Raw genomic sequence first — 27548 nt, 5'->3', positions numbered from 1 at the left:
AAGTTTTCTCCTTGATATTTCCATGACCCACCTGGTCATACATAGTTATCTCAATATTGACTATATTCCTCGTGCTATACTTTACATCCCCATGACTATTTTGTAACTACCAGTTTGCACTTATTAATCCTTTTACCTCTTTCACCTAATCTCACTGGACATGTATTCATAATTATAGCTACTCCATCCAGGCAAATCATGTTTCAGGGACTTATATCTTTTTTATTTTTTAAGTGAGGGGTAGGGAGATAGTGAGACAGACTCCCACATGCTCCCTGACTGGAGTCCACCTGATAACCCCATCTGGGGCCAATGCTTGAGTATCAAGATTTTATTTCTGTTTCTGTTTTGTTTTTTATTCAGTGAGAGGAGGGGAGGCAGAGACAGACTCTGGCCTCTGCCAAGCAGGGATCCACCTGGCAAGCCCACAGGGGGGCGATGCTCTGCCCCTCTGGGGTCCTTGCTCCCTTGCAACCAGAGCCACTTTAGTGTCTGAGGCAGAGGCCAAGGAGCCAACCTCAGCGCCCAGCATCAACTTGCTCTAATCCAGCCTTGGCTGCAGGAGGGGAGGGGGGAGAGAGAGAGACATAGAGAGAGAGAAGCGAGATGGGGAAGGGTGGAAAAGCAGATGGGCGCTTCTCCTGTGTGCCCTGACTGGGAATTGAACCCAAGACATCCACATGCGGGGCCAATGCTCTACCACTAAGCTAACCAGCCAGGGCTAAAATTTATTTGAGAGGAAGAGGGAGCAAGAGACACAGAGACAGAAACATCGATCTGTTTCTGTATGTACCCTGACCGGGTATTGAACCTGCAACCTTTGTGTATCACACCAACTGAGCTATCCAGCCAGGGCAAAACTGTAAACTCTTTGAAAGCAAAAACCCAGAGTTTGTCCACAACACTTAACACAGAACCTTGTACAACGGAGGCATCATTTAAATAACAATTGCTGAATTAAATAAGATAGTGATATAGAGTGATAAGTATAGAAAAAGTGGAACCCTAGGATGTCAGGTGAAGGCTTCTCTAAGTTCAACTGCTTGTTGGAAGAGTACAGAATGTAGCCAGTTCATCAGGTGCAACGTGGGCGCGAGGCTGGAAGGCATACTGAAAAAAGTGTGAAATTCTTTGTGGATGGAGCACAGAAGTTTAATCTGGGGAGATAGGGCGCCCGACCGGTGGGAAGCAGGAAAGGATAATGCAGAACTGTGGTCTTGTTAAGGTCAACTACATAAAACACAGGTAATGGCAAAATCCCTGACCAGAGAACGAAGGTGCCGACCTCCAAACGCTTTGGGAAAGTCCCAGGTATTCAACTGGCAGTGCCTCGCAACTTGCCCAGTTCACAGCACATGGCAAATGCTGCCCGCTCGCAGCGCACCCTGGACCCGGCCTGTTCAGACACCGAGGGGACTCCCGGAGCACCCTGGGGACCTGGACGCCAGGGGCGGGGCGCGCAGGCGCGCTGAGACCTCGAGCCCCAAGGGGCGGGCGGGTGCGCGCGCCTCCCCGCGCACGCGCGCAAGGAGGGGGAGACGGCTGCGGTGACGCTACTGCGGCGGGCGGGTGGCAGCGCGTGAAGCGCGAGATTCCCTGCGTCTTGGGAGTAGTGTCCCGACTCCCCGCCGCTCCGGCCGCCACCATGTCGGGCAGGTCAGTCCGGGCCGAGACCCGCAGCCGAGCCAAGGATGACATCAAGAAGGTGATGGCGGCCATCGAGAAAGTGCGGAAATGGTGAGGGGCCGGGACCTAGAGCGCTGGCGGGGGTCGCCGGCCCAGGACCAGAGGAGCGCCACCCTGACAGGCCGGATGGGAGCCCACTGGCTGGCGTTTGGGGGGAGGGGGAGCAGGAGAAGGCGGGAGGAGAGTGCAGATTGCCTTGGCGTGAGGTCAGAGGCTGCGGTGGCTGTGACCAATCAGTGGCTCGACCGGCTTGTGGTTCCTCCCTCCTGCTGGTGGGTGGTGCGTCCCCTGGGGAGCTGCCGGCTTCCGGTGGAGCTTCCTCACCTTAGTGCCGGAGCTTTTTTGTTTACCTTTCCGCTCGCCTATGGGACCTTTTGAGTTATGAACTGCCCCATATAGTAACTAGTGATTTAAGTGTCCTGTCCGACAGACTGAGCGATCTACGTATTAATTCGTCTAAGTTTGGTGAGAGGTACTTCCTCGATACCTACCTGCCCCTAGAGCAAGCTTTGTAAGAGAAGGATAACTTTCTGCTCACCGATACTGGCCCGCATGCTAAGTAGGTGTCCCAGTAGAGCCCAAGCTCCACGTTGATCAGGTATCCCTGATTCGACTTCCCCGCGCAGTGGGACACTCCTGCTTATCAGCAGGCTGGCAACCTATTCTAGACTACCCTTGAGGCGGCTATGAGGGTTTTACTTATCGGTGCTGACACAAACTGCCACCGGAGGAAAGACGCATTGGACACACAAGTTAGTTGCAAGAATCACACAGGCAGTTTATTACAAATCTTTTGGCGTGCCTGGGTACAGTTTAAGAGGGCCTTGTTGACATGCTCCTCCCGGCTGTCTTTGGTCAGAGAGTCAGAGAGGCGTGGAGACAGTCCACATTCAAGTTGAAGTCTGGGCGACTACTGCAGCAGGGGGGCCCTTTAGCTTTAGTACCTTTACTGGCCAATGCCTTCTAACAGGTGTCAATCTACAAGATTATCATCTCAAACCACCTTTTTGGGAGTTCCTCGCAGGGAGTCCTTTTTATGTTAATCTACTGAAATGTTACATCAAGCCACTTTTAAGATGTTCCTAGGGGAGCCTCCTGTTTACCTCAATCCACAGAGTTATGACATCAAGCCACTTATCTATATGTAACTTCACACACACACTAACTGAGCCCTGCGCAAAAGGCAGAGTCTGTTTATCATGTCTGTACACATTATATTAATACCTATCCAGACAGCATAACTTTAATTTCCTTAATTGCTTTTAATATTATATCCTAATTATTTTTATATATCTTCCATGTTTTTCTATATTTCTGTATGTTTAATTACTATAACCTTATATTACTGCAACAGTAGGCATTTTCTCTTAGTGCCCTGGGAGCTTTTGGTAAAGGAATTGAGACCTACTCGTTTGGAAACGGCTGGTGTAACATTCATTGTAGACACTGGTTGGCTGCCTATTTTATATCAGGAACTCTGATGTATTATCACATTAAAGTTTTACAGTCAAATTCTTGAGTGCTTTTCTCTAGCTGATGACTATTAATAATTTAAAGCCCGCATAGGTGTTAGCTCTCTCCAGGAAGGCTTTGCCCTCTTGTCTTTTAGCCTCCACTCCTCCTTGGGACTTTGTTACCTTGTACTTTTATTTGCGTTTGTCCCTTTTCCCCCAAGATCAAGTTCCTTACCCCCTCCCCCCACCAAATGTAATCCTCTTGGTTTTTTTGTGAAACGTAATAATTAGCACACCTTTATTTTTCTCCTGACATTCTCTGCCCCCCCCAGCAACCTAAGCCACATGACCATCTTCTCTCACCCAGACCTGTGTACCAGCCTCCCTGTGGTCTCCTTGCTTCAGTTCTTGCTCATTTCCTCGGTCCTGCTGCTTACATTATACTCATTGTGATATAATTTTTCTCAAGTGCAAATCTCATCATGGCACTCCTTTGCTAAGAAAATACAGTGTAGCCCTGGCCGGTTGGCTCAGCGGTAGAGCGTCGGCCTGGAGTGCGGGGGACCCGGGTTCGATTCCCGGCCAGGGCACACAGGAGAAGCGCCCATTTGCTTCTTCACCCCCCCCCCTCCTTCCTCTCTGTCTCTCTCTTCAGCCAAGGCTCCATTGGAGCAAAGATGGCCCGGGCGCTGGGGATGGCTCCTTGGCCTCTGCCCCAGGCGCTAGAGTGGCTCTGGTCTCGGCAGAGCGTTGCCCCTGGTGGGCGTGCCGGGTGGATCCCAGTCGGGCGCATGCGGGAGTCTGTCTGACTGTCTCTCCCCGTTTCCAGCTTCAGAAAAATACCAAAAAAAAAAAAAAAAAAAAAAAATGCAGTGTGTCCATAAAGTCATGGTGCACTTTTGACCGGTCACAGAAAAGCAACAAATGACGATAAAAATGTGAAATCTGCACCAAATAAAAGAAGAACCCTCCCAGTTTCTGTAGGATGATGTGGCAACATGTGCACATGCACAGATGATGACATAACACCGTGTATACAGCGGAGCAACCCACGGCCATGCCAGTCGAGATGTGTACGGTACAGAGGAAAGTTCAGTGTGTTCTGTGGCTCGCTAACTTCGAATCCGTGACCAAAGTGCAACGTGAATATCGGTGCGTTTATAACGAAGCGCCACCACACAGGAATAACATTACTCGGTGGGATAAGCAGTTGAAGGAAATGGGCAGTTTGGTGGAGAAACCCTGTTCTGGTAGGCCATCAGTCAGTGACGAGTCTGTAGAGGCTATACGGGATAGCTACCTAAGGAGCCCTAAAAAATCTGTGCATGAGCCCACATCAAACTGCACTGAATAGGTATGAAACTGGGAGAGTTTGTGACCAGTCAAAAGTGCACCATGACTTTACGGACACAATGTAGTGCTTGAGTGACTACTTGCTCTTAAGACCAAACCTGGTCCTTCCTGCTTCACCACGTGGTTCAGACTGCCCTCTTTCTGGGGACACTGGCCTTCTGTCAGTTGGAGCCACACGACTATTCCAGCTGCCTGGTGTCCTTCAATATCACATCCTCCTTGCCTAGTTAACCCCTTGCTCAGCTCAAAAGTTGGTTCCTCAAGGATATCTGTTAAGATCCCAATCGAGCCTGACCAGGTGGTGGTGCACTGGATAGAGCATTGGAATGGGACGCGGAGGACCCAAGTTCGAGACCCTGAGGTTGCCAGCTTGAGCACAGGCTCATCTGGTTTGGGCAAGGCTCACCAGCTTGAGCCCAAGGTCGCTGGCTCAAGCAAGGGGTCACTCAGTCTGCTGTAGCCCCCTGGTCAAGGCACGTATGAGAAAAACAATCAATGAACAACTAAGATGCTGCAAAGAAGAATTGATGCTTCTCATCTCCCTTCCTGTCTGTCTGTCCCTATCTATCCCTCTCTCTGACTTTCTCTGTCTCTGTCACACACATACACAAAAATCCCCAGTCTAGAACAGGTCTCCATAAAATTGTATTTCCACAGTTGTATTAGGTTGAACCATAGGATATTTCCTATATTTGACTTTCTAACCTACAAAAATGGCAATTCCGTGACTGATAGTGATATGAGTTGTTTGGTGTCTTTCCACCTGGAGTGCAAGCTCTGTGAAGACAGGGACCGTGAATCTTGTTCTCTGTGCGCCTAGTGCCTACCTAGCACAGGGTCTTGTTATTAAGTACTTGTTAAATAAATTAGTTAAATAAATGAGGAAATGGAGTGTCTTGTCCAGGAATTAACTTTCAGTATTCCAAGTCTTCCCAGTTAATTCTTCTTCCACAGCCTCTTTTTTTTACATTCTTGTGATGTCATCATCAGTAGCAACAGTAACAGTTATTTTTTGCTTTTTTATATTATCACATTTGGACTTGAAACTTTCAGAAGTCATATTTCAGGCTCCCCCCTCTACTTGTCCCTCTGCTTGTCCTAATTTACTGCCTAATTCAAGAATGTCATTTGCCTTTCCTTAGTTATGTGCCTGGTGGGGAGAGGGGAAATAAAGCTGCTCATTATTTTAAGGCTTATCTTAAAAGTTATTTCCTCTATAAAATAAAACGTTAAAACAGTCCTTATTTTGTGTGTGTGTGACAGAGACAGAGAGAGTAGCAGATAGGGACAGATAGGAAGGGAAGGAGATGAGAAGCATCAATTCTTTGTTTTCTGCATCTTTGTTGTTCATTGATTGCTCTCTCATATGTGCCTTGACCAGGGACCTACAGTAGAGTGAGTGACCCCTTGCTCAAGCCAGTGACCTTAGGCTTCAAGCCAGAGAACTTTGGGCTTAAACCAGCGACCATGGGGTCATGTCTATGATCCCATGCTCAAGCTAGAGACCCCTCGCTCAAGCTGGTGAGCCCATGCTCAAGCCGATGACCTCGGGGTTTCAACCTGGGTCCTCTGCATCCCAGTCCAACGCTCTATCCACTGCACCACCGCCTGGTCAGGCTGGCTTGTGATTATTTTTAAATGGAGTTGTGTTCCAAACCAGAGTTCCACAGGAGACATAGGAGTGGAGAACTTCCAGGGCATATTCTAGACCAGGGGTCTGGAACCTTTTTGGCTGAGAGAGCCATGAATGCCACATATTTTAAAATGTAATTCTGTGAGAGCCATACAATGACCTGTGTACATTAGGCATTATCCAATAAAAATTTGGTGTTGTCCCGGAGGACAGCTGTGATTGGCTCCAGCCACCCGCAACCATGAACATGAGCGGTAGGAAATGAATAGATTGTAATACATGAGAATGTTTAATATTTTTAACATTATTATTTTTTTATTAAAGATTTGTCTGCGAGCCAGATGCAGCCATCAAAAGAGCCACATCTGGCTCGCAAGCCATAGGTTCCCGACCCCTGTTCTAGACTCTGCCCTTCAGCCTTCTCATCCTTGCCACCTTCAATTATTTCCTTACCTTTTTTATTCCTATAAGGTCCCTGGGTAAGGACCATACCTTATATATCCTTTGTATCCTGCAGGGCCTTTTATAATATAGGGCTTTAAAAGTACCAGTGGAATTGAATTAATTTTTGGAAAATGAAGAGATGCTAGGTAAATAAATACCTGTGTTAGGAAATGTGCTGGTACTCTTGGTATAGGCCTTGGGGGGAGGAAGGCTTTGGTTTACTGTATGTGAGGAAGGGTGGCAAATAGAGTTCAGAGTGAAAGGAATTTGACAGTTTTTCTGAAAGGGATGATTTTGCACTGAAAGTTAGGGTGTAATTTGATGGAAAGAAAATTTAGAAGGCATTTAAGATTGAAGGAACGATCTGCTGAGAAATAGGAAAGCACCAGTTATGAACAGAAAATCTATTTTACAGTTTTATGAGTCCTAAGAAGTGTCTTTCTTTTAGGGAGAAAAAGTGGGTGACTGTGGGTGACACATCCCTTAGGATATTTAAGTGGGTTCCTGTGACAGACAGCAAGGAGGTAAGTGTGGAAGAATATCCCAACAAAAAAAGGTACTGTTTTTTTTTAATTTTGATTGCCTCTTAATGATAAAGGATATATTTCCCCAGAATTGAGTTGGAAATACGTAAAGGCACCCTCTGTCACTGGCCCACACAAAGCTTCCCTTTATTTCTTTCCCCTTTATTCCCTTTCCTTAACCCCTTCCTTTTTTCCAGGGCTTGGGCTTGGTGAACTACAGCCCAGGCCTGCTCCCTGTGAGTGTCAGTGTAGCTTCCCATTGGTTTTCTTATTGTTGTGGCTACTTTCAAGGTATAATGGCAGAGTTGAGTAGTTGCCATAAGACATAATGGCCCGTGAAGTCTAAAATATTTATTATCTAGCCCTTTAGGGAAAAGTTTGCTGACTCTTGCTTTTATCCAATATGCTACTCACTGTAGTGTATTTTCATGTATTTTATATGTGTGTATGCCTTTGTAATTTATCTTCATTAGATTTATTTGAACACCTGTGTATTCTTGGAAAATACATAGCATTGTTTCATGTTGGTGTTTTAAAATTTTTACTAGAATTGTGCTATAAACCTCTATTCTCTTTTGTTATTCAACCTTGTTTTTGAGAACTGTCCATGTTTCTGTAATTGTAAATAGAATGACTACTTTTGACTCTTGCATTGTATTCTCATATACAGCGATCACATCTAGCTACACATTGCGGGTAATAAATCACCCAGATTGTCTCCAACTTTTTCCCCTAATTCTTTTTGAAAAATATCAAATCTAAAACAGACATAAAAGTATATAAAACATAAGTGTTCAGTATACTGAATTAATATAAAGCTGATACCCTGGTCAAAACAACCCAGGTCAAAAAAATAGAGCATTGCCTGACCTGTGGTGGCGCAGTGGATAAAGCGTTGACCTGGAAATGCTGAGGTCGCCGGTTCAAAACCCTGGGCTTGCCTGGTCAAGGCACATGTGGGAGTTGATGCTTCCAGCTCCTCCCCCCTTCTCTCTCTCTGTCTCTCTCTCCTCTCTCTCCCTCTCTGTCTCTCTCTCTCTCTCCTCTCTAAAAATGAATAAAATAAAAAAAATAGAGCATTGCCAACTCTCCCAGAGGCTTCTGTGTGGGACTGTTTCCAGCATCCCCTCCCTTCCCTCTGGAGGAGATGTTGTTCCTACTCATTTCTTTTTATTTTTTCCTTTTTTGTTTTCCTACTCATTTCTTACCACTTCTCTAGTCATTTGCAAACATTTTTAACTTGATGTAAACAGCATCGTGAAGTGTCTGTTTTTGTGCATCTTGCCTTTTTCGCCCAGTATTATGTTTATAAAATTCTTGCATGTTGTCTTTGAAGCTATTTGTTCTTTTTTGTTGCCACATGGAATTTCATTCTAGAACTATACTATAAATTATCTTTCTGATTCTGATGTATGTGGATGTTCGGAGTGTTCCCAGTTTGGGATACTAGGATCAGTGCTTCTTTGAACTTTCTAATTCAGTATGTGAATCAACATGTACATGAGTTTCCCTCTGGGATAGTCCTAGGAGTGGAATTGCTGGATCTTGGTCTGTGGTTTGTTTGGGTTTTTTTGGGGGGGAGAGGTCTGTGTTTTTTTACTTAGACTAGTTAATGCTAAACTATTTTGGAAAGTGAGTAATTGTATCAATTTATAAGGGCTGGCAAAAGTAGATTTAAGTATCCACTTTTGCTGGTTGTTGGTTAATTTACCAGCCATCATTACCTAAAAAATAAATCATGCCTGACCAGATGGTGGTGCAGTGGATAGAACATTGGCCTGAGACGCTGAGAACCCAAGTTCAAAACCCTAATGTCGTTGGCTTAAGTACAGGTTCATCCAGCTTGAGTGTGGGCTCACCTTGTTGAGCTCAGGGTCGCTGGCTTGAGTGTGGGGTCATAGACATGACCCCATGGTCGCTGGCTTGAGCCCAAAGGTTACTGGCTTGAAGCCCAAGGTCACTGGCTTGGGCCCAAAGCTTGCTGGCTTGAAGCCCAAGGTTTCTGGCTTGAGCAAGAGTCACTGGCTCAGCTATAGTCCCCCAGTCAAGACACATATGAGAAAGCAATTAATGAACATCTAAGGTGCCGCAACTAGGAGCCGCTGCTTCTCATCTCTCTCTCTGCCTGTCTGTCCCTGTCTGTCTCTTGCTAAAAAAAAAAAAATAAAAAAATAAAAATCATAAATAAGGGTGCAAAATAATGATAATGATAAGATAAATAATACAATAATTAATAAATAGTAATACAAGAATAAACTGCTTTTGCCCTGGCTGGATAGCTTGGTTGGGTCACCTTGGTGTCTTAAAGCATGGAGTTGCTGGTTTGATCCCTGGTCAGGTCATATACAGGATCAGATCGATGTTCCTATCTCTTGCTCTCCCTCCTCTCTAAAATCAATAAAATAAACATTAAAAAAAGACTAAAAGTTAATTTTTTAATTGATTGACTTTTTTTTTCTTAGATTTTCTTTTAATTTATTCATTTTAGAGAGAGAGATAAGGAAGGAGGAGCAGGAAGCATCAACTCCCATGGCTTGAAAACGTACTTGCCTTGACCAGGCAAGCCCAGGGTTTCAAACCAGTGACTTCAGCATTTCAGGTCGATGCTTTATCTACTGTACCACCACAGGTCAGGCCTACCTCAAGTTAATTTTAAAAAGAAAAGAATAAATTCTTTTTGCATACTCACAATTGTAAACCTACTTTTGCCTACCCCTGTATATTCCCACCAGAAATATCAGTGTTCTTGTTCCATATCCTCATCATCAATTGGTATTGTTAATGTACACTGGATATGTATAGATAGCTTGTTTTGTGGGTGAGTTTTGTGTGGGTTTTTTTTTAAGAGTACTTTTATTAGAACTGGAGGCAGAGCCTGACCTGTGGTGGCGCAGTGCATAAAGCGTCAACCTGGAAACGCTGAGGTTGCCGATTCGAAACCCTGGGCTTGCCTGGTCAAGGCACATATGGGAGTTGATGCTTCCTGCTCCTCCCCTCCTTCTCTCTCTCTCTCCTCTCTATAATGAATAAATAAAATCTTAAAAAAAAAAAACAAAAACTGGAGGCAGAGCCCTGGCTGGTTGGCTCAGTTGTGGAGTGTTGGCCTGGTGTGTGGATGTCTCGGGTTCGATTCCCAGTTAGGGCACACAGGAGAAGCAAACATCTGCTTCTTCACTCCCTCCCCCTTCCCCTCTTCTCTCCCTCCCTCTCTCCCCCCCTCCTCTCCTCTCCTACAGCCATGGCTGGATTGGTTTGAGCACATTGGCCCAGGCACTTAGGGTGGCTCAATGGAGCCTCTGCTTCAGGCACTAAAAATAGCTCCATTGAGAGCATGGTCCCAGACAGGCAGAGCATCAGCCCCAGACAGGGATTGCTGGGTGAGTCCTGGTTGGGGCGCATGTAGAAGTCTGTCTCTCTTATCTCCCCTCCTCTCAGTTGGAAAAGAAAAAAACAACTGGAGGCAGTGGAACAAGGAGGGCTTAGAACAGAAGAAGCAACAGGAGAGAGCCTAGGCAGGGCTGCTTTTAGCCCATTGATAAGTCAGAGAAAAAGGCGGCTTTGGAGACAGGTCCCAGGGTAGACTGGGATGAACTGCTGCTGCCCATTGCTCCCCTGGCTGTAAGTCTGATGGAGACCCTTAGAGTTTAGGAGATACACAGTACATGCCTGTGAAGGCAGAAGAGGGGTAAGGGAAACGCATGGTTGCATAGTTGAGCTCTCTCCCAGGAGAGAGAGAGTACCCTTATTTTGGTTTTAATTTGATGACTAATTGTGTAAATTACTAATGACAGCACCTTTTTTTTAATGTTTATTACCTTTTGGGTTTCCTCTTTTAGGAAGTGCTTTTTTAAGTCTTTACCTTTTGGTTGTGGTCTTTTTCTTATGACTTGTAGGAATTCGCTATGTTTTAGACACAAATTCTTTCAATTATTTACTACCCATACATTGCCCCATACCATGGCTTGTCTTTACACTGTCTTTATGGTGCTTGAGTAAAAGAACTTTTTAATTTTAACATAGACAACATAATTAAGATTTTTCTTTAGTGTCTTAAGAAATCTCTCAGGGAAACACAAGGACTAATGTAGTGGTTCTGATCCAGTAGTCCTCAGGAACCTAGGTTCTTCTAACCTTTCTGCTCCTTTAAAAAATATTTTTAGAGGGGAGTTAATGGCTTAATTCATTTTACTTTTTAATTAATTGTGATAAAATATACATACCATAAAACTTACCATCTTAGCATTTTTTAACTGTGTGGTTCAGTAGTGTTAAATATATTTACCTGTTGTACAACCAATTTCTAGAACTCTTTATCTTGCAAAACTAAAACTATACCCATTAAATAATTTCCCATTCTGCTCTATTTTTGATGTTGTATTCCAAGGTTGAGCTTTAGCCATTCACTCAGCACATTCAAGCTCAGGACAGCAAGAGGAGTGAAAGGATGGCAAATAGTATTTTCAGGAACTTAAGGAGTTTCCTAGAAGTTCCCTCAGGAAATATATATACACACACTATATGTATACTATATATACATACATACTTACTATGTGTATTCATAATAGCTGTGGCACAGCTAGTGGCCAGTAAACCTGGGAAAATTCTATTAATATGGACAAGGATTTCTGCCATAATCCACTTGGTTTTTCTCTCTGTTCATCTCATGGTGACTAGATAAATTTTCTTCTGATTTGAAAGTTCTACTTCTCTTTTCTATTGGCTACCTCTAACTTAAGACTTACTGTCTTTCCCTGTAAAGCTTGCCAAAATTTATATTTTCCAGTGGATAAAGCATCGACCTGGAACACTGGGGTCTCCAGTTTGAAACCCTGGGCTTGCCTGGTCAAGGTACATAGGAGAAGCAACTATGAGTTGATGCTTCCTGTTCCTCCCCTCAGCCCCCACCCTGCCTTTCTCTTTCTCTCTCTAAAATCAATAAATAAAATCTAAAAAAATTTTTTTTTTCGGCCCTGGTCGGTTGACTTAGCGATAGAGTGTCGGCCCAGCATGTGGAAGTCCTGGATTCAATTCCTGGTCAGGTATATAGGAGAAGCATCCATCTGCTTCTCCACCCCTACCCCTCTCTTTTCTCTCTATCTCTCTCTTCTCCTCCGGCAGCCAGGGCTCCATCGGAGCAAAGTTGGCCCAGGTGCTGAGGATGGTTCCATGGCCTCCACCTCAGGCTCTAGAATGGCTCAGTCCGAAGGGGAGCAACGCCCCAGATGGACAGAGCATCGCTGCCTGGTGGGCATGCCAGGTGGATCCTGGTCTGTCTGCTTCCCCGCTTCTCACTGTTTTTTTAATCTGTATTTTTACTTTGAACCTGGTTATACCCATAACATATTTCCCCCACCTCTGATCTCTACCCCTCCCTCACTTCCAGCCCTACCTTGTCTTTTTTTCTTTTGTATTTTTCCGAAGCTGGAAACGGGGAGAGACAGTCAGACAGACTCCCGCATGCGCCTGACTGGGATCCACCCGGCACACCCACCAGGGGCGACACTCTGCCCACCAGGGGGCGATGCTCTGCCCCTCCGGGGCGTCACTCTGTTGCAACCAGAGCCATTCTAGCGCCTGGGGCAAAGGCCAAGGAGCCATCCCCAGCACCCCGGCCATCTTTTGCTCCAATGGAGCCTTGGCTGTGGGAGGGGAAGAGAGAGACAGAGAGGAAGGAGGGGGAGGTTGTGGAGAAGCAAATGGGCGCTTCTCCTATGTGCCCTGGCCGGAATCGAACCTGGGTCCCCCACACGCCAGGCCAACACTCTACCGCTGAGCCAACCGGCCAGGGCCTTTTTTTTTTTTTTTAAAGAATCAGAGAGAGGGATAGATAGGGACAGACAGACAGGAATGGAGAGAGATGAGAAGCATCAATCATCAATTTTTCGTTGTGACACCTTAGTTGTTCATTGATTGCTTTCTCATATGTGCCTGACCGTGGGCCTTCAGCAGACCAAGTAACCCCTTGCTAAAGCCAGCGACCTTGGGTCCAAGCTGGTGAGCTTTGCTCAAACCAGATGAGTTCGTGCTCAAGCTGGTGACCTCGGGGTCTCAAACCTGAGTCTTCCACATCCCAGTCCAACGCTCTATCCACTATGCCATTGCCTGGTCAGGCCCTACCTTGTCTTTTGTTTTGAGTGGGATTTTAGATTAGAAAATTCAGTTTAGACATCAGGGGCTTTTTTTGTTTGTTTGTTTTTGTTTTTGTTTTGTGGCTGAGACAGAGAAACAGAGAGGGACAGACAGGAAGGGAGAGAGATGAGAAGCATCAATTCTTCGTTATGACACCTTAGTTGTTCACTGATTGCTTTCTCATATGTGTCTTGACCAGGGCTCCGGCAGAGCAAATGACCCCTTGCTCAAGCCAATGACCTTGGGCTCAAGCCAGCGACCATGGTGTCATGTCTATGATTCCACACTGAAGCCAGCAACCCCGAGCTCAAACTGGTGAGCCCGTGCTCAAGCCCGGTGACCTTGGGGTTTCGAACCTGGGTCCTCTACATCCCAATCCGACATTCTATTCATTGCGTCACCTCCTGGTGAAGCCTAGATTTCAGTTTTCACAAATATTTTTTGTTTTAGTCATTGCTTTATTTGACAAAGTAAACATTACTAATTATTTACTAATCCTTTGCCACCTATTTATTATATATTGCTTTCTCCTAGACTCATTTTTCTTGCTGGAATCCATTCTTTAAGATTTTTTCAAAGAAGGCTTTTGTAGAATAAACTTTCTGAAAGTATCTTTTAATTTTTAAAAATATCTTTGTTTACTTTCATGGGGTTTTTTTTGTTTGTTTAGTAAGAGAGACAGAGAGGGGCATATAGTGACAGACAGGAAGGGAAAGAGATGAGAAGCATCAATTCTTCATTGTGGCGGCTTAGTTGTTTATTGATTGCTTTCTCATATGTGCCTTCACCAAGGGCTCCAGCCACGCCAATGACCCCTTACTCAAGGCAGCGACCTTGGGCTCAAGCCAGCAATCTTGGACTTCAAGTGAGTGTCCTTTGGGTTCAAGCCAATGACCACTGGGTCAGGTCTATGATCCCATGCTCAAGCTGGCGACCTCACACTCAAGCTGTTGAGCCCACACTTAAGCTGGTGACCTTGGGGTTTTAAATCTGGGTCCTCTGCATCCTAGGCTGAGACTCTATTCACTGCACCACTGCCTGGTCAGGCCCTGGAAACTTTTAAAATTTCTTCTGGTTTTTTTGTTTTGTTTTGTTTTGTTTTTACAGGGACAGAGAGAGAGGGTCAAAGAGAGGGAGAGCTAGGGACAGACAGACAGGAACGGAGAGAGATGAGAAGCATCAATCATCAGTTTTTCGTGGCGACACCTTAGTTGTTCATTGATTGCTTTCTCATAGGTGCCTTGACCGTGGGCCTTCAGCAGACCGAGTAACCCCTTGCTTGAGCCAGCGACCTTGGGTCCAAGCTGGTGAGCTTTCTGCTTAAGCCAGATGCGCACGCTGGCGACATCAGGGTCTCAAACCTGGGTCCTTCCACATCCCAGTCGGACGCTCTATCCACTGCGCCACTGCCTGGTCAGGCAAAATTTCTTCTGTTTTTGATCTCCTAGGAGTTCTGTTAGAATATCCTATAATGTTCACATGTAGCGTTTTTATTTCTGAATTTTTCTTTCATTTATTTTATCTCCTTATTCTTTCCTCATTTCTCTATTCTGATTTCTCAACCCAGTTTTTGTCATTAATTCTTTCTTTAACTGTATGTATTTCTGCTACTAAATGCATTTACTTAATTTTTATTTTGAACAATTATACCAGTTTTCTTAATTGGTTCTTTTTCTTTTTTAAAAAAGTTTTATTTTTTTGATTTTACAGAGGTAAGGGGATAGCAAGAAGTATCAGCTCATAGTTGTTCACTTTAGTTGCTCGTTGATTGGTTGTTGAGTGTGCTTTGACCAGGCAAGCTCAGGGCTTCGAACTGGTTGACACTTTATCCACTGTGCCACTACAGGTCAGGCTCAGTTGGTTCTCTTCCTAAACAATTTTCCAGTATCATCCTTATCTTTGTGAGAATACTTGCTGTGTTTTATTTAAAATCTTCTGTCCTGGGACCATGCTGGTATAGCTCATTCTGTTTATTGTGTTTTGCGGTGCTTTTTTTCCTCCGGTGTCTGGTGAGTTTCTCCTTTGGGACCCTGTGCTGCCTTGGCTAGTAATATGTAACTGGGGGGAGCCTAGAAGCCTAAGCTCTGGTTTTCCCTCATCTAAATGAATTTAAGGGATGGCATTAGCCTCAGGGTTTAGTCTTTCTCTTTTCGTTCTGCCATCTTCCCGGGTCTCTCAGGGAACTTCCTAGTACCAGTCTTTCATGTGCTACTTTTATATAGGAACAGCCATCCTTCCTTGTCATTGCCAAGGCCAAGGAACTGGAGGGTGAAAGTTATGAGAGCTTTGGAGCCACCCTTTATTCATCGAACCCTGGTAATGGTGATGCCATCACTGTTAGAAACAACCCCAGCCTTCAACCCATTTCTCCCATGTAAGTCCCTGCCCCTTTCCTATTCAAATTCTCTCTGCCCAGCACTCAGCACTTTGTCTGTCTCCAGGGCTTCACACAGTGTTTGTGTTGCTTTCTGAGCTGTGCCCTGACGTTCATTAGTTTATCTTTCCTCCGATGATCCATGGTAGTGTGCCATCTTCTAAGGCACTGTCATAGACCTGTTAGATGAGGAAAATGGAAAATGATCATAAAATTGGTAAAGAAAAAATTGTAAAGGATACAAGGGAATGGGACACTCACTGCTGATGGGAGAGTCAATTGGCGCAAACTTTATTCCAGTCAAGTTGATCATAAAGCTCTCAGTGATGAATGTGTTAATTAGATGGTGGGAATCATTTGACCCTGTATATGTATATCACATCACGATGGACATATTAAATATCTTAACAGTTTTATTTGTCATGTATAACTCAGTAAAACTGAAGGGCTAAAAAGCTTTCAAAATATTTATCTCTTAGATCTAGATGTTTTATCTTTAAGAATTTTTCGTCATGAGATAATCATGTGTACAGGATACATCTACAATGTTTAGTATTACAGTATTCATAATATTTTTAATTGCAAGCAAAATAAAGATCTTATTGTAGAAATTTCATTAAGTTATTATGCACTTGTATCTTGTAAAGCTTTGTATCCATTATAAAATGGTGTTGAAGATTACTCAGTAGCATAGGAAAATGTGTTTAATGCAGTGAATGAGGGAGGGGAAGCAAGTGATAGTACTCTGATCCATTTTCATGCAAATATGTGGGTAGGTTGTCTCAGGTTTCCTTTTTATTCTGCATTGCTAGAACTTCCTATAGAATTTCTAGTATTTCTTATAGTGAAATATGTATTTTACTTGAACACAGAGTCATTAAAATAAGGATAAGAGAGAGAGCAGGAAAAAAAACAACGATAAAGCCAACTGTTGGCATGGGTGCTGTGAAAATAGTACACTAAATATATTGCCACCATCCCTTTAGGAAGTGGTGGGGTACAGTGTATTTCAAGGAAATAATTATGTTTATACCTTTATAATTTTATTATTATTTTATATTGGTTGGTGTAAAGAGACAGAGAGAGAGGAAGGGGGAGTAGGGAAGCATCCATTTGTTGTTCCACTTAGTTGTGCACTTATTGGTTGCTTCACGTTTATGCGCTGACTGGGGATCAACCCTGCAACCTTTTCCTTTCAGGATGATGCAATATCCAACTGAGCCGACTGAGCCGACTGGCCAGGGCCCGTTCTGTACTTTCTGATCTAGAAGGAATATTTTTTGCGAATTTTACCTGAATAAAATAATCCAGGAAAAAGTGAAAGTTGAGCATTGTGGCTTTATTTCTAGTAATGATAAGTAAATACAATTCTAAATAAGTTAAAGTTAAATGTCTAATAGTTGAGAAGTTTTTAAGTGAATTATGGTATGTGGTATATTATACAGCTATTAAAAAATCATGGTTAGCCTGACCAAGCAGTGGCACAGTGAATACAGCATCAAATTGGGACGCGGAGAACCCAGTTTCGAAACCCTGAGGTTGTCAGCTTGAGTGCGGGCTCACCAGCTTGAGCATGGGGTCATAGACATGACCCCATGGTCACTGGCTTGAGCTCAGAGGTAACTGGCTTAAGCAAGGGGTCACTCATTCTGCTGTAGCCCTCTAACCCCCATCAAGGCACATATGAGAAAGCAATCACTGAACAAATAAGGAGCTGCAAGAAGAATTGATGCTTCTCATCTCTCTACCTTCCTGTCTGTCTGTTTCTATCTGTCCTTGTGTCTGACTCCCTCTTTGTCTCTGTAAAAAAAAAAAATCGTGTTTATGTAGCTTATTCGGTAAAGTGGTAATATATAATTACATTAAAATTATGTCCACCTAAGAAAAAATGAAGGGCAGGTCCTGGCCGGGTAATTCCGTTGGTTAGAGTGTTGTCCTGATACGCAAGGTTACCAGTTCAATTCCTGGTCAGGGTACATACAGGAACAGATCGATGTTTCTGTCTTCGTCTGTCTCTCTCTCCCCCCGTCCTCTCTAAAATCAGTACATAAATTAAAAAACAAAAGAAAGATTAAAAACATGAAGGAAAGGACATATATAAATGTGTACAGTTGATTTACTGCAGAGATAGAATTGAGAATTATGAACAAAACTAAATTGTATTACTAGTATAGTGCATGTACAATAAAGAGACATATAAACTATGAATTGGTGAATTTGAAATTACCCAGATTTATACTTTTGGCTATTGGGATGCTTTCATTTGCAAATTTACTTTCCTGTAGACTTGTTTGTTGAAAGCTAGTGCTTACCTTCCCACTGTGATTCCCCCAACATGTGTAACCTGCATGGAGGAGATCATGTTATGGATAAAGATTGACGTATGGTGATCCTTTATTTATTTATTTTTTTGTGACAGACAGAGAGAGGGACAGATAGGGACAGACAGACAGGAAGGGAGAGTGATGAGAAACATCAGTTCTTCGTTGTGGCTCCTTAGTTCATTGATTGATTTCTCATATGTATCTTGACCAGGGAGCTACAGCAGATCGAGTGACCCCTTGCTCGAGCCAGCAACCTTGGGCTCAAGCTGGTGAGCCTTGCTCAAACCAGATGAGCCCACGCTCAAGGTGACGACCTCGGGGTCTTGAACCTGGGTCCTCCACATCCCAGTCCGATGCTCTATCCACTGTGCCACCGTCTGGTCAGGCTATGGTGATCCTTTTGAATGGATCAGTTTGATTGGTCAGGAATAGAACTATTTAGCCAGGGCCCCTTTGTTTCATAACTTCTTGTATTACATATAAAGGCACTTCTTCCGTTTTCTAGTCAGAGGTCCATTTTTTTTAACTTATTGTTTTCCTGAAATAGGAATCTTTTCAAATGAGTGTTTAGTGTTTCTTGCCCTTCCACATAGGGAAAGGTTGGGTGGTGCATTCTGATCAGGGCAGAAAGCAGAAGGGTACTACAGGGAGATCTAGTAGAAACGTATACATGTGTCTTTTTCATGATATTAGCTTGGAAGGTCCATTTTATAGAGACACTGAGGCTTATGACACCTTGTCCAGGATTCCATTATGCCTTGGATTCTGGATTCTCAAAAGTGCTGTTGTTATTCCTGTTTAGTCCTAATCCAGACCTTTGTAGTGTCTCAGATAGCACCATTCTCCCTCTCTGTGAGTCTCCTGGTTGGCTCTATCATATTCCTCTTTTTTTTTCCTTTTCTAGAAAGAAAAGTCAAAATCGAATGGTTCAGCAACCCGGGAACCTAATGGCTTTCCCTCTGATGCCTCAGCCAATTCCTCTCTCCTTCTTGAATTCCAGGGTGAGTTGCATCCACATGTCTTCCTTGCAGGAGAATAAAAACTTAGATGAACCCATTAATAATAAGGATAGTTCTGTGTATCATTTCAGTGCCTACTCTTTTGTGAGTATTTTGCTAGTTATAATACATAAATCTTCTTCACAATAACCTTGCAAGATAGATGATAGTATCCTCATTTTCTATTTAAGGAAAAAGGCTCCGGGAGGTGAAGCTAGGTATATAAAATCACATAACTAGCCTGACCTGTGGTGGCGCAGTGGATAAAGCGTCGACCTGGAAATGTTGAGATCGCCAGTTCGAAACCCTGGGCTTGCCTGGTCAAGGCACATATGGGAGTTGATGCTTCCAGCTCCTCCCCCCTTCTCTCTCTCTGTTTCTCTCTCTCTCTCTCTCTCCTCTCTAAAAATGAATAAAAAAAATAAAATAAAATAAAATCACATAACTAGTAAGTGACAAACCTCACATTAGTTCCTGGTTTTCTGGGTCAGAAGCTCTTTTCTTTAGACTGTTTATGATAGTGCCTGAGAGTGGGCCACACAAAGCCAGGGCATCTGTGTGTCCCTTGTTGGCACAAGTTCTGCCTCCTAAATCTTCAGTAAACATCCTGCCTGTGTCAGCACTGCATTCATCATGTTACTCTTACACCTGTGTGGCAGTTACTGTTCTGGAGCACTTTCACTTCAGTTTCTCATTTTTATCCTTTACATCAGCCTGTGATTAAGCCTTCCCTAGTTAAGGGACAAGATGCTCGGAGAAGAAAAGTGTTTGCTTAAGCTCAAAAGTGACAAAGCTTTATTCTTATTTTTTTGTATTTTCTTTCTTTCTTTTAGAGCTTTATATTTTTTATAATAAAATGCAACTTTGATTTTAGCATCAAAGATAGCAGTCTTTGTAGAAGTAAAGACTAGAAAGGGCTTACTATTTTCTCTTACACTAGTATGGGAGCATGCAGGTATGCCTCCCCCTTTTCCCCAGCGTCCCCACCTCCTATAACCCTCTGTCCATCCCCAAGGTCAGTGTGATACAGGAAGGAATACAAGGGAAAGCTTCTTTAGCTATGTGTGGGGTATTCAATAATTATAGGACTTTAGGAGACATATGAGGCTCCTATCTTCTCAGTCTGGCCAGTATCTCATCCTTTTCATTTATTGAACATTTAAGGAACTACTAATATGCCAGGCAGGTACTATGCACAAGAGGTTCAAGAACCAGTAAGCCACTGAGCCTGTCTGCACAGGGCGTAATGGAAGGAAACTGGTGTGTAAAATAATAAATACAGGATATAACAGGAGCATAAGATAGAGAGTGGTCAGCGCTGGCCAGATAGCTCAGTTGGCTAGAGCATTGTCCCAATATACAAAGGTTGCTGGTTTGATCCTTGGTCAGGGCACATACAGAAATACATTGATGTTTCTGCATATTTCTCTCCTTTCTCTAAAATCAATAAATACATTGAAAAAAAGAGAGAGAGAGAGAAAGGCCTAGCCTGTTGTGGTGTACTGGATAAAGTGTTTACCTGGAACACTGAGGTCTCTGTTTCAAAACCCTGGGCTTGCTTTGTTAAGGCACATATGGAAGTTGATGCTTCCTGCTCCTCCCCTTCTTCTCTCTCCCTTCTCTCTCTCTCTCCCTCCTCTCTCCTCTCTCTAAAATGAATAAATAAAATCTTTAAAAAAGAGGGTGGTGGTGGTCATTTTTACCCAAGGGAGCCGAGGATATAGGGCTCCGTGGAGGATGTGCTGCTTGAGCTCAGTGTTGGCCTGGATAGGGCCTTTCCAGGAAGACTGGAAAGGACAGGTTGTAACAGACACCTGTACAGGAAACAACTCTGTGCTTGGGGTCCAGCTTGGCTGGAGCCAAGGGGTGTGTATGGACTAACAATAGGCAGTTAGCCTGGAGGTCAGAAAGGACTTTGTATGTTAGGATAGGGCCATCTTGTGCCTACCCAGAGAAGCACTGGGGTTTGAAATTTATCCTTTTGGCAGCAGGGAACCATTGAAGGCTTTAGAAGGATCATGCCAGCAGAAGTGTGCAGTATAGTGGGGAGTACATGGTACTGAAGGAAGGGCAGTTAGGTGGCTGTTGCTGGAGGCCAGGCCAGAAACGACAAGGCCTGAACTAAGGCAGCAGGAGAGGGGGGAATGAACACAAGTGATAGAGCAGTAGGACGGGTCAGAATTAATGGCTGGCTACTGGAGGTAAGCGAGAAGTTGTTGTTGACTGGTATGTTTCTAATAGGTGGTGACCTTAAGTCTTCAGACAGTTTCCCAGGTTGGGACTCCCTTGGTCCTTGAGGCATCAAGTGGAGCCTGGGCCACTGAAGGGTCTGACTTGAACACTTCCTGTCACCACCACCCTCCTCCTCCAGATAGCCGAGAATGCCAGGCAGATTTTATCATTTTCTACACATCTTGTAAGAAAGGTTGAGAGGCACAGTTATGTCCCTCTCTTCCACTGAACAAGAAAATGGCAGCTTGGCCTATGGTGGTGTAGTGGATAGTGCGTTGACCTGGAGTGCTCAGGTCACTGGTTTGAAACCCTGGGCTTGCCTGGTCAAGGCACATATGAGGAGCAATCAATGAACAACTAAAAATGAAGCAACTATGAGTTGATACTTCTCGCTCCCCATCCCTCTTTCCCCTCTCTGTAAAATCAATAAATAAAATCTTCCCTGACCTGTGGTGGCGCAGTGGATAAAGCGTCGACCTGGAAATGCTGAGGTTGCCGGTTCGAAACCCTGGGCTTGCCTGGTCAAGGCACATATGGGAGTTGATGCTTCCAGCTCCTCCCCACCTTCTCTCTCTGTCTCTCTCTCCCTCTCTGTCTCTCTCTCTCTCCCTTTCTCTCTCCTCTCTAAAATGAATAAATAAAATTTAAAAAAATTAAAAAATATATAAACATTTAAAAAATAATAATAATAAATAAAATCTTAAAAAAAAATAACAGGTCTGTCCCTGGCTGGGTAGTTCAGTTGGTTAGAGCATTGTCCCAAAACACTGAGGTTGCGGGTTTGATCCTTCCTCAGGGCACATAAGAAAAGTGACCAATGAGTGCATAATTAAGTGGAACAAATGAATGCTTCTGTCTCTCTCCCTTCTCCTCCCCCTCCCTCCTCTGCTCACTCCCTCTTCTCCTCTCCCTCCCTCCCTCTCCCCCTCTTCCTCCCTCCCTCTATTCTCCCCCTCTCCCTCCCTCCTCCTTCTCTCCCTCCCTCTCTCCTCCCCTTCCCTCCTCCTCTTCTCTCTCCCTCTTCTCCTCTCCTCCTCTTCTCTCTCCAGCTTTTCCTCTCCCTCCCTCTCCTCCTCTTCTCCCTCCCTCCTTCCCTCTTCTCCTCTCCTTTTCTTCTCCCTCCCTCTTCACCTCTCTCCCTCTCCTCCTCTCCTTCCCTCTCCCTCCCTCCCTCCTTCCTCCTCCTCTCCTTCCTTCCCTCCTCCTCTCCCTTCCTCTCCTCCTCTCCCTTCCTCTCCTCCTCTCCCTTCCTCTCCTCCTCTCCTTTCCTCTCCTCCTCTCCTTTCCTCCTCCCTCTCTCCCTTCCTCCTTCCCCTCCCTCCCTCTCCTCTCTCTCTCTCTTCCTCTCTCCCTTCTCTCCTTTCTCTCCCTCTTCCTCCTTTCCCTTCTTCCTCCTCCTCTCCCACCCTCTCCTCTCCCTCCCTCTTTCTCCTCTCCTCCCTCTCTCCCTCTCTCTTTGTCTCTCTAAATCAGTCAATTAATAAAATGTTTTAAATAATGTAAAAGAATAAAAAAGGAAATCAGATCTAAGCTATAAATGATGGATAATACTTAATAACTGTATCATGACCTTCCTGATATATAAATTGCATAAATTTAAAGATTCTGACTGCATTTGGTGCTTAGAATATATTGTGAAATAGAAAATGCTTAACTTAATCAACGTAGACTCCATTGATAATTTGCGGTGTTTAGAAGCGCCATGAACATCGGCCTTCGGTTCAGGGCGCATCTGCAGCAATGATCATTGCACCTGGTATGTCTATGGCTGCCTAAGGAGAATACTAGGCCCTTGGCTCTCTACTGAGTTAGTATTGAGTAAAAATTACCACTCTCAGCTGTTGCCTTTGTCATGTTTGATTTTCAGATGAAAATAGCAACCAGAGTTCTGTGTCTGATGTCTATCAACTCAAGGTGGACAGCAGCACCAACTCGAGCCCCAGCCCCCAGCAGAGTGAGTCCCTGAGCCCAGCACACACCTCTGACTTCCGCACAGATGACTCCCAGCCCCCTACTCTGGGCCAGGAGATCCTCGAGGGTGAGTCTCGATTGATCCAGGACAAACATCTCGGAGAGGACTTGCCTCTTGCTCTTGATGTTTCTCCTCTTTAGAATGAGTGGTAAGAGAAAATGCCACAGAGCTTGGCAGCCTCAAGCTATTTGTTAATATACTCCTCACAAAAATTAGGAGATATTTTATAGCTTCATATTAATTTTGAAATATCTCCTAATTTTTTTTTCTTTTTTTTTTTTTTTTTGAAAGAAAGGGGTGGGGAAAGGCATAGGTGAGAGAGAGTGAGAGGGAGGGAGGGAGGGAGGGAAGGAGCATGCATTCTGGGTCCTTCCCTTTAAGAAGTTTTTTTTTTTTTTTTTTTGTATTTTTCTGAAGCTGGAAACGGGGAGAGACAGTCAGACAGACTCCCGCATGCGCCCCACCGGGATCCACCCGGCACGCCCACCAGGGGCAACGCTCTGCCCACCAGGGGGCGATGCTCTGCCCCTCGGGGGGGGGGGGGGGTTGCTCTGCCGTGACCAGAGCCACTCTAGCGCCTGGGGCAGAGGCCAAGGAGCCATCCCCAGCTCCTGGGCCATCTTTGCTCCAATGGAGCCTTGGCTGCGGGAGGGGAAGAGAGAGACAGAGAGGAAGGAGGAGGGGTGGAGAAGCAAATGGGCGCTTCTCCTATGTGCCCTGGCCGGGAATCGAACCCGGGTCCCCCGCACGCCAGGCCAACGCTCTACCGCTGAGCCAACCGGCCAGGGCCTATATCTCCTAATTTTTGTGAGCAGTATAGTTTGGGCTATTTTGGAGAATGGTTATCTTTTCTTCTCTCACAGAATGATGGAAAAAAATGCGCAGCAGAAGTGAGTGTCGGGTTCTATGTGAGGCACTTTCCGTATTTAATGCTTGGTATAATTCACTTCCAAACACTGAAACAGAAGCTATTGTCTCCATTTTACAGATGAGGAAGTGGAGTCTCAGAAAGTTTAAATTGCTTATCCAAGATCACATAGCTAGTAACTGATGGAACTGGGTATCCTCAATTTCATACCTTCTAACCTCAGAGTTTATGCTCTTTGCATTCTCACCTGTGAATTTCTTCTTATAGTATATGTTGTTTCTAAAATATATGTATGTTAGCCCTGGCTGGGTAGCTCAGTTGGTTAGAACATCGTCCTAATATGCCAAGTTTTCAAGTTCAGTCACTGTTCAGGACACATAAAAGAATTGACCAATGAATGCATAAATAAGTAGAATAACAAACTGATGTTTCTTTCCCTCTCTCTCTCTCTTTCTCATTGTGTTTTCTTTCTTCTTTGTCAAATCAATAAATTTAAAAGTTAATAAAAAACAAAATATATGTATGTTGATTCTTCAGCTAGAGTTGCACCTCCACATAGCTCTTAGGAAAGCTCCCTAGCTGAAGGCAGATTCTATGGAAGTCTCCTACCTCAGTCTCCATAACAGGCCCTGCAGTTATGCTGACCTTGCTGCTTTTTTAGAGCCCTCCCTGCCTGCCTCAGAAGTGGCTGATGAACCTCCCACCCTCACGAAGGAAGAACCAGTTCCACTGGAGACAAAGGTAAGGAGGCACTTTGGGTTTCCCAGTTTCTAAGAAAAAAGGAGGGACTTTGTTGCTGTGAATTGCGCCTATTGGATGGAATGTGCTATAGCAGCGGTTCTCAACCTGTGGGCTTTAGGCGACCCCTGTGTTTTGGTCGTTCGACCCCCGCCGGGGTCGCGACCCACAGGTTGAGAACCGCTGTGCTATAGTATATATAGTAGGGTTGGGAGGTAGTGAGGGAAATTGGTGTCTCCTGGTTATCTATGTGAAGATTGACATTGGGTTTCTGGTCTGTAATTAGGGTGGGTGGGGAGGTTCTGGTTCAGAGGGATGGCCCTATAATTCCATGCTCTGGCTGCTCCTAGGTTGCTGAGGAAGAGGAAGACTCAGGTGCCCCACCCTTGAAACGCTTCTGTGTGGACCAGCCTGCAGTGCCGCAGACAGCATCAGAAAGCTAGCATCATCCTGGCGCCCTTCACCTCCTGGCCCCCTGCCTCTATTTATTGCATTCTGGTTCTGGGCGTGCTGTGTTGCTTGGGTAAGGGCAAGCACTGGGGTCCAGAGCCTGCCCATAGGAGCCTTCTGGGCTGGAAGGCTGACATAGGACTTGGGGCTGTAGCATCATCTTCCCGTCACTGGCACCCATGTCCGCTTGCTTCTGAGAAGAGGAGCGCTCATGTCCTTTTTGTGCCCCAAGTAAGCTGGAGCACCAGCTATCCCAGCGTTCATCTGTCACTTCCAGGTAGCAGTCTCTGCTCCAGAACCTCTGGACTGAGCTTGGCGCTTCTACAAGAGAAAAGATAAGTGGAAGGCACCCTTTAGAGAAGAGAGTGCCAAGAGTTACTTGAATTTGAATTGCAACTGTAGATTCCTGGACTTCCCCATAGGGCTAGGCGCCCTATAGGCCACTATTGGAGAATGCCTGGGTAGAGACTTTGGAGGGAAGAGGTTTTTCTCCATATGAGGGCAGAAAAGTCCATATAGATTCCTTGCTGCCCTGGCACTTCTGCCCATTCCTGAGGTTATCCTACCTCTTGTGGGCTCTCTAGCTGCTGACAATTCTTTGTCCCCCACCATAACCATCCCTTTCCCCCAACACACACACAAACACATGCAGCTGTTTTCACTTATACATTTCATTCCAGCATTCTCTGCCTCCTGCCACGGTCCCCTGCACCCATGCCACAAACTGCCCCAGCAAGAATTTAAGTCTGACAACAGTTCCCACCCCCCACAGTACTCCTTCAGCTCAGACTTTCTAGAAAGATCCCTTTCCTTTGAAATCTGCATGTTTAATTAAACTTTGCAATTTTATTTTTTGTTTCATAAAAGTTTAAGAAATGGAAATGGGCAACAGTGAGTGAAGACATATTTTAGCACTGAATAGAATATTTTTAAAATTAAACTATTTGAAATATGTCTTGTTGGTATCTGAGTGCTTCATTCTTTTTTTCTTTTTTTTATCCCATTGAGAGAGGGAGAGGGAGAAGCATCATCTCATTGTTCCACTTAGTTCCTTTTTTTTTTTTTTTTTTTACACAGAGACAGAGAGAGAGATAGACAGGGACAGACAGACAGGAACGAAGAGAGATGAGAAGCATCAATCATCAGTTTTTCATTGCGAGACCTTAGTTATTCATTGATTGCTTTCTCATATGTGCCTTGACCACGGGCCTTCAGCAGACAGAGTAACCCCTTGCTCCAGCCAGCGACCTTGGGTCCAAGCTGGTGAGCTTTTGCTCAAACTAGATGAGCCTGCACTCAAACCAGATGAGCCTGCGCTCAAGCTGGAGACCTCGGGGTCTCGAACCTGGGTCCTCTGCATCCCAGTCCGATGCTGTATTCACTGCACCACCGCCTGGTCAGGCCACTTAGTTCCATTTTGTTGTATACTTTATGATTGCTTCTTGTACATCCCCTGACCGGGGATGGAACCCGCACCAGGAATACACTTTATCTACCTAGCCACCTGGCCAGGGCCTGAGTGTTTCATTGTTGAAGGTTATGGGGGTGGTGGCTGAGTGCTTGTGAAGTCACTGTGGGCTGAGCTGTGCCCATTTTCTTTCTCCTACAGAGTGACTTTCTGATGAAAATGATTTGCAAATGCTCTTTGAAGTTGTCAAATCGTTTATATGTCTGTTCCTGTGTACACTGAATGCAACTAATTGATATCTTTTCCATAGCTCCAGGTCCTTAGGAGGCATTCATGAGTTCTTTTTCTGGTTTGTTTTACTTTTTTTATTATGGCAAAATATACATATAACATAAAATTTATCATGGTAACTCTTTTAAACTGGACAGTTCAATGATACTAAGGATATATACAATATTGTACAATCACCATTGCTCTCTACTTCCAAACTTTTCATTACCTTAAATGAAAACCAGTACCTACTGAACATTTTGCTTCCCATTTGCCCCTCCCCCTTGGCACTGGAATCACAAATTTGCTTTGTCTTTGAGTTCCTTTTTGCTCCTGGTTCCTAAGGAAAACAATAGAGTCATGGGTCAAAAGAATTCTACATTCAGTACGTTCAAGAATTTCATTTTGGCCTGACCAGGTGGTGGCGCAGTGGATAGAGCGTCGGACTGGGATGCGGAAGGACCCAGGTTCGAGACCCCGAGGTCGCCAGCTTGAGCACGGGCTCATCTGGCTTGAGCAAAAAAGCTCACCAGCTTGGACCCAAGGTCGCTGGCTCCAGCGAGGGGTTACTCGGTCTGCTGAAGGCCTGCAGTCAAGGCAAATATGAGAAAGCAATCAATGAACAACTAAGAAGTCGCAACGCGCAACGAAAAACTAATGATTGATGCTTCTCATCTCTCTCCATTCCTGT

The 27548-nt window shown here is 44.7% G+C and overlaps 1 protein-coding gene across 1 annotated transcript; it reads left to right on the top strand.

Moving 5' to 3' along the window:
- Positions 1 to 1508: 1508 nt before the first annotated feature.
- Positions 1509 to 26133, top strand: BCL7B (BAF chromatin remodeling complex subunit BCL7B). The gene is made up of 6 exons (XM_066274532.1): positions 1509 to 1737; positions 7019 to 7094; positions 18826 to 18922; positions 23019 to 23189; positions 24653 to 24732; positions 25080 to 26133. Exons 1-6 carry the CDS (start codon positions 1646 to 1648, stop codon positions 25170 to 25172), a joined length of 609 nt encoding a protein of 202 aa, XP_066130629.1. The 5' UTR covers positions 1509 to 1645; the 3' UTR covers positions 25173 to 26133.
- The last annotated feature ends 1415 nt before the right edge of the window (positions 26134 to 27548 follow it).

The sequence above is a fragment of the Saccopteryx bilineata genome, chromosome 4 (genome assembly GCF_036850765.1).
Source record: "Saccopteryx bilineata isolate mSacBil1 chromosome 4, mSacBil1_pri_phased_curated, whole genome shotgun sequence".
Classification (NCBI taxonomy): domain Eukaryota; kingdom Metazoa; phylum Chordata; class Mammalia; order Chiroptera; family Emballonuridae; genus Saccopteryx; species Saccopteryx bilineata.
This window is presented reverse-complemented; position numbering and strand designations above follow the sequence as displayed.

What these genes read in the sequence shown, in the direction of transcription:
- BCL7B (XM_066274532.1), top strand. Translation starts at nt 1,646, where the DNA reads ATGTCGGGCAGGTCAGTCCGGGCCGAGACCCGCAGCCGAGCCAAGGAT. An exon ending in ATCGAGAAAGTGCGGAAATG is followed by an intron (nt 1,738 to 7,018) that starts GTGAGGGGCCGG and finishes TCTTTCTTTTAG; the next exon opens with GGAGAAAAAGTGGGTGACTG. An exon ending in CAGTTCCACTGGAGACAAAG is followed by an intron (nt 24,733 to 25,079) that starts GTAAGGAGGCAC and finishes GGCTGCTCCTAG; the next exon opens with GTTGCTGAGGAAGAGGAAGA.